At 31.1% G+C, this 7133-nt stretch overlaps 1 protein-coding gene across 1 annotated transcript; it reads right to left on the minus strand.

The window, feature by feature from the left end:
• On the minus strand, positions 650–4212 carry LOC104703703 (serine carboxypeptidase-like 32). Its single transcript, XM_019228078.1, has 11 exons — positions 3879–4212; positions 3631–3738; positions 3422–3517; positions 3208–3300; positions 3010–3104; positions 2373–2639; positions 1885–1887; positions 1675–1805; positions 1464–1565; positions 1100–1207; positions 650–957 (listed from the first exon to the last, which is right to left on the minus strand). The coding sequence occupies exons 1-11, from the start codon at positions 4120–4122 to the stop codon at positions 807–809; spliced, it is 1398 nt and encodes a 465-aa protein (XP_019083623.1). The 5' UTR covers positions 4123–4212; the 3' UTR covers positions 650–806.

Below are 7133 nucleotides of genomic sequence, written 5' to 3' on the forward strand. Positions count from 1 at the left end.
AAAAAAAAAAAAAAAAAAAAAGGAGAACAAGAAGTAATGAGGTGGTTGTGAGATAAGCTTGGATTTTCATATAATTTATATGGATTTCATCCAATTTATACGGAAAGATTTTGTGAATTGATTTTTTCTTTTGCCTTTTATGTTTAAGAAGGAAATAAACAAATTAGGTAGATATATATGAAAGAATAGTCCTTTTGGGCAATGAATAGATTTAATGTCATAATGTTAGTCAACTCTTGATTATATAAGAAACAAAAAATTTCTGAATTAACTTTTTATTAATTTGATACAAGATAAGAATTAATATGAATTAATATGTAGTTAATAATTTGTGAAAGTATTGTTGATTTGTGAATCAAGATTGAAAGCTGTTGACAAGGGAAAAAAACATTTAACTAACATACCGCGGACAATTCTAAGTGGTGAAACAAACAAAAAAAATGTTGAATTCATCTTATCAAATTTTATCAAATTACAATACCAAATTTTATCAGATTCGGCCTCTACTTCACTACTCAAGCATCAATTACCGATTATATCGATATATTGTATGTTTATCAAATTTTAACTACAATTTGATATTATCTTTTAATATTTTATAAAGTAAAATGTAAACTAAAGAGTTATGTTATTACAGTTATAAACGCGGTTGCAGTGAGTCTGGCACAAGTATATATTTTAAGGTATACTAGCATTACATGCATTCATTTATAACTTAACTCTACCGTGAAGATAGATGATGATCACTTTCTGAGAAAATTTATCTCTTTTTCTATTTTAAATTAGCCTCAATTTTTAATTTGCTTCTAGCTCTGTCGCGATGAAGGAGGAGGAACTCCATTGAGGAAGGCAGAGAAAAACGCAAGGGATTCACTGGGTTTAAAGGAAGGCACATCATGCCCTGCTCCTCTGAACGTTGCAAACGTTAGACCTTCGTATTCTTGAAACCATCCACTTNAAAAAAAAAAAAAAAAAAAAAAAAAAAAAAAAAAAAAAAAAAAAAAAAAAAAAAAAAAAAAAAATCACGCTTCAGAAACAAATCGCGGTATAAAATAACATTGACGAGTAATAATATGATTGTGATTATTAACTGCATGTTACCTGTTTCTCATGGTACCATGGCCTCCAAGTTGTCTTGATTTGTAATTCCAGTTTATTTATGCAGTACCTTGTTGAGAGTACCGGAACTCTTCCGTCAGCATCACCGCTGAATCATCACATAAAATTTAATAATTCAGCCAGTTATCATAGTACAATATAATTTATTTTTCTTTGGAACCAATAAGATAATGGAAACTAGATGAAAATTCATTTAGCTTGGGTGGCAAGAAACTAAGTTGACAACGTGTGTTTCAGTCCATTGCTCATATGTTCTTATTGGGTTTCGAAGTATCAATGTAGAAAACTTAGATATAATTGTATCTTTTAATTGTTTTTTTCCAAATATATAGCCTAAAATTTACCTGTAAACCCAAACTCTAAATCCTCCAGCGATGAGTTTCTTATATATAGGCAAAACCGAAGGCTTTGAATCAGTCCAGTTCCAATTATTTAGAATATCAGCACTGTTTCTCGACCAAAAAAAATAAGAAAAAGAGATTAATTTAGATATTCATATTCTCTATAAGATATTATTGGCAGAAAGAAATAAATTATAAGATGAGTAATACATACTTGCAAATGGTCCAGTTCTTGGGATGTACACCATCAGTAGCGTGAAGAGCTTTCTGAACATCAGCTCGGTTGTAGAATACTTTTGCGTAATCATCCAAACACGGGTCAAAGCCATCGAACAGCCTCGGTATCTGTTTAAGAGTTTCAGCTAAGTTCTTATAGCAAACTATAGCACACATATTTAATGAATGTATTGTAAACTTAGTTTACCGTCTTGGAATTGGCGTAGGAATAAAGCTTTGATGAATGGTGAATGCAGGTAGGAGTGTAGAGGCTGAATTGATCAATCTCTTTGTATTGTTTGAGTATTTCGTCTACGCCTTCTTTGCAATCTTTAACGTCCCAAGTAGTATTACTATTAAAATTGCAACTTCTTTTTATGACTCTATATGTCTCGTCTGATATCACTGCGTGGCTCCACGCATAATCCACCCATCCTGTCCAATCTTCCACGTATGATGTCAACGGATTTCCAAGCTGCGTCAATAATAAGTAAATAAAAAAACAAATATCATGTCTTGAATGGAACATGGGACAATGTACGATGTGTTTGTTTTAGCGTTTATCACAATTAGACGTATTATTAAAATGTCCTTNAGCCATCGAACAGCCTCGGTATCTGTTTAAGAGTTTCAGCTAAGTTCTTATAGCAAACTATAGCACACATATTTAATGAATGTATTGTAAACTTAGTTTACCGTCTTGGAATTGGCGTAGGAATAAAGCTTTGATGAATGGTGAATGCAGGTAGGAGTGTAGAGGCTGAATTGATCAATCTCTTTGTATTGTTTGAGTATTTCGTCTACGCCTTCTTTGCAATCTTTAACGTCCCAAGTAGTATTACTATTAAAATTGCAACTTCTTTTTATGACTCTATATGTCTCGTCTGATATCACTGCGTGGCTCCACGCATAATCCACCCATCCTGTCCAATCTTCCACGTATGATGTCAACGGATTTCCAAGCTGCGTCAATAATAAGTAAATAAAAAAACAAATATCATGTCTTGAATGGAACATGGGACAATGTACGATGTGTTTGTTTTAGCGTTTATCACAATTAGACGTATTATTAAAATGTCCTTAACCTTCAATCATCAACTCTAGAATATATACAAAGATTGGTCATATTTTAAACAATGTACGAATATGTACACTTGTTTAGTGGTATAGGAAAACTTAAAAAATATACTTAAATGTCCTTAAAGTTCAAGTATGAGGTCTATAATAAATCGATTTCATCAAATTGTTTAGTGTCATGCATGCGAATCAAACATACGGAATTGTACGATGTTTTTTTCTTTTGTGTCCTATGAGAACCAAATGAGGTAAATACCAAAATGCCCTTTAAATTAATGTGAAGTGACAAGTTGTCGTTGTGTTCCTTGTTCTTGTCGTAAATAACCTCTGCAAGCTCGGGTACGTATTTCCCTGTCCATATACGTAAATTCTTTATATAACTCAAAACATGGATATATAAAACAATTTTAGATGACGTATTATATAATTTCGAATTTTTTATGAAATTTAAAACCTGCATAGCTCTCTCCTGCGATATAGAACAAGTTTTCTTTGTAAGCTGGGAATCTCACGAGCCACTTTTGGAGAAAAGCGTATGTGTCTCTCGCTGTTGATTGTAAATAAAAACAATCAATTGAGACTCCAAACAAGTAACAACAAATATATATATATACATATATATATAACTTTATACGTACATAAAATATAATTTCATATAAATAAATTACCTGTAAAGTCATCGCCGAGTTTTCTATAATCACTACTTGTGTTTGAATACGAAAACCCAACACCAGCCGGAGATTCAAGAAACAGTACGTTGGCCTCTGCCCCAGTATACCAAATTTAACTCAATTAGTGTTGTTTATGATGAATGATGATGATGATGATAATGATACGATGGACATAATATAAAATAAAATAAAATACAATAGCATACCTTTATTCCATGCGTAGGGGTTAGACTTAACACTGTTTCCTTTGTTATCCACGAGAAATGGACCAATCTCTTGAGTTGCTCCGTATCCCACAGAAGAACAGCCAGGACCTATTATATTAATTATAAACAATGACAAATCCAAATGTGTCCCCCATACGTCCAAATCCAAACATACTTATAACTGAAAATATGTGAAATAGCATAAATATAATGTGTTTTCCATGCAAGTCAAAATTGAGTTTGATTACCTCCATTAAGCCATAGTAATAAAGGCTTCATGTTGGGATAAGTCATAGCTTCGAAGAACCAATAAAACAAAGCCCTCCCACTGGGTTCATCGACAGTGACATAACCGGCGTAATGTCTGAAGCTAACTTTTGGTTGGCCAGGAAAGTTTGTCACGAGATCTCTCATTGCTTCTGAAGTATCAGATGAAACAAAAGCGAAAAAAGTGCAAAGACACAAAGCAATGGATACACTGAAAATGTTCATAGGTCGATGATTCAGATTTTTAGTGGAGATAGAGGTGTGAAATGGTGTCTCTCTAAGAGATAAAAACAAGGATGAATGAACTACAAGGGATTTTTTTTAAGATATGAGATGTATGAGACAGAGGCTTTAATGTATCCACTATTTATAAGGAAAGATCCTCACACAGTTAATGAGAAGCTGGTAATTAGCTGTAATTAGGTGATTGGGACCTAAACCAACATTACATTAATGTATCAGCCCATTAATTTTATCAAGAACTACCTTTATTTAGTTAATGTGGCATTGTATTTGTAGTATCTTATGATTTTCATAGTGCGCACATTGAAGTTTAACATGATATAATATGGATTTATGTCGACTACTTGATTCCAAGAGTTTACGAATAATTTCAGAAAAACTGAAAAAGAGTCTAACTACTTTTTCCCAAACTCTTCCCAAAATTAACAACTAATAACCATAAAGTCTAATAACCATAACTTACAGGTATTTCATCAGAAAGTCATCGTAAAATTCTACAACTACAAGCAACGTAATATTTCAGTAATAAGAAATTATGATGTACTTTTAACCTTAAGATAGTTCATACTAATATTTACTTTAATAATACTATGTTTATTCTTCTATTGTGATCCATTACCACATAACAGATAATTCTTAGGTCAAACCATTCTAACTATTTTTCTAATATAATTACGAATCTCTTTGAATATAATGGCATGACTTTATGGAGCGGATGAAGCACTTTCTCTTTGATGGGTTTTAAATCTTTAATCTATGAAATTGCAAAAAGTGATGCAACTTTATTGTCGTATCAAACCTGTGAAAATACGAGACCTGGTTCCCATAATAGCATAAGAGCATATAACACATTAAGGTTGATTGGAAATTCAACAGTTAGTTTGATTACCAATTAGATGAGCAATTAAAATAAGTAGATAAAACGAGTGGTTGGAACAAGTGGTTAAGAGGTAATTAGAAGCTTAAACGAGGTAGTTGGTAACTGCCTAATAGGTATGTATGCAACCGCTTTGTTTACAAGGTAGTCGGTTGGAATTTTTTAATTATTTAATATTTTTTATATTTTGAAAAATATTGTGTATTTATATTATTTTACTAAAAAATTATTTAAAGTTAAGTTAAAATTTTGTTGTTTTTTACAATAATATTTTTACTATTCTTGACTATTATTTAACTGCTAGTTTTAATTCAATCAATTTTTTTTCTTATATATCTTTTCCAACCAACTTTTCTTTAATCACTTTTTTTGCAACAACTAAAAAATTTAACCGTCCTGTTTAAACAGTATTAATTCCAAGTATAAAAAAACATGACACACCGATATCAATAGTTAGTATGTTAGCTTGGGCATCAAGCTAGTAAGTATCAACAAATTGTATATATAGTAAGTAACAAGAAATTGTAGTTATGATGTGGTAAACGAGAGTCAACATACATAATTTAGATAAATGAAACACAAAGACAGAGAAGGTAAAATATAATCTTGGTAGTAAATTTTTTCATAACCAATGAGCTCGGAAAATTTCCAACAACGAGAAAAGAAAAAGACATGGCACGTTGAAATTTATTTAAACCTATGGTCTTTGCGAAAGGAATTTGAGGTATATATGCTAAATTAAAATTGATGTTGCTTTCACTTAAAAAAAAATGGTTTAGCTAGTGCGTATAGTTTTTTGAATTTTTTTTATTTTGTTCAATCTTTTGATCAGTTAAAAATAATAAATTACGTGAAAATATAAAAAAGAGAACAACCTTTAAATAGTACTGTTTTCTTTTTCAATATAATATATATATAATTTATATATGGTGTTTATTTGAATGGTTATGATTTATGACATGGAATTCAACTTACCATATTAAGGAATTAGAGGGGAAATTTATTCGCATTAAATCTTCCGTGTGACATTCGGTATTTTCTCTATTACTCAATATATTTTTATATTTTATGGAAAAGTTAGATGTATAATTTATCTTTTGTGCAATAGAAAATTGGTTTAAACAGTTCGATGACATCATTTGGTTTATAATAGAAAAAGACTTATGCAGTCTTATATACTAACCTTTTCATAGAACTCTTTAGTTAGTGAGTTGCCACTAGATTGTAACTTGTAGGTTATATTTGGTCTATATTTAGAATGCGTGAATATAATAATTCTCCTAACATGTGAGAACAGACGCGTGGATCCCTTTTTAATCTTGTTTTCTCCAAGAACATTTTTAATAATCTTCATATGGTTATAATGCTAAAGACTTTATTGTCATTAGTATTACTTTAACGCGAATTGAATATATTGAGAAAAATAGCAAATGATAGGGACCTCTTCTGTTAGTCATGGTTCTATTTTTGCATGGAGGTCCACCTATTGTTTCTATAAAAGACTCAGTTTTGTACTAACATATTAAAATTTGTGCATTTGTATTTGTAATAATCTTATTGGCATAACTAAACGCAAATATATTATTCTCTCTGCATCACAAATAATGATAATTTTAAATGTTTGAGATAGATAGTGACATTGTGACAATGTGAAGTCAAAGAAATGGGAAGTATCAGTTTGACCTTTTTTGACATTACTTTGGGAAGAAAAGGATGATATGAGCATATGGAATATAAATAGAGCACCAGAGAATATCTGAAATTGTTCTACGAAGGTTTCGTTCCCATCAATCGATTTGACCGGTTTAGAATTTATTCGGTATTGTGTTTGCGTTATATAACCATAGATGTGACAGAACTCGGATTCTCTATCTGACATATGTTCTATTCTATGTAGTACAAGTCTTCACATTTCACATGTGCCGCATCGCTATGTCTGGCAAAAATTGACGTTAAAAGTGTCCACAAGCGAGAGACTCGAAGCCGATAGATAGAATATTTTCAATGACATCAAATTCAAGGGTGTTGATAAGACTTGTGAGTAAAAATATTCCGTTCCAAAACATAGAAATCATAGTTGCGTCATCGATAAATATTTGGGAAGATTGAATTTATT

This window comes from Camelina sativa, chromosome 7 (genome assembly GCF_000633955.1).
Source record: "Camelina sativa cultivar DH55 chromosome 7, Cs, whole genome shotgun sequence".
Lineage (NCBI taxonomy): Eukaryota > Viridiplantae > Streptophyta > Magnoliopsida > Brassicales > Brassicaceae > Camelina > Camelina sativa.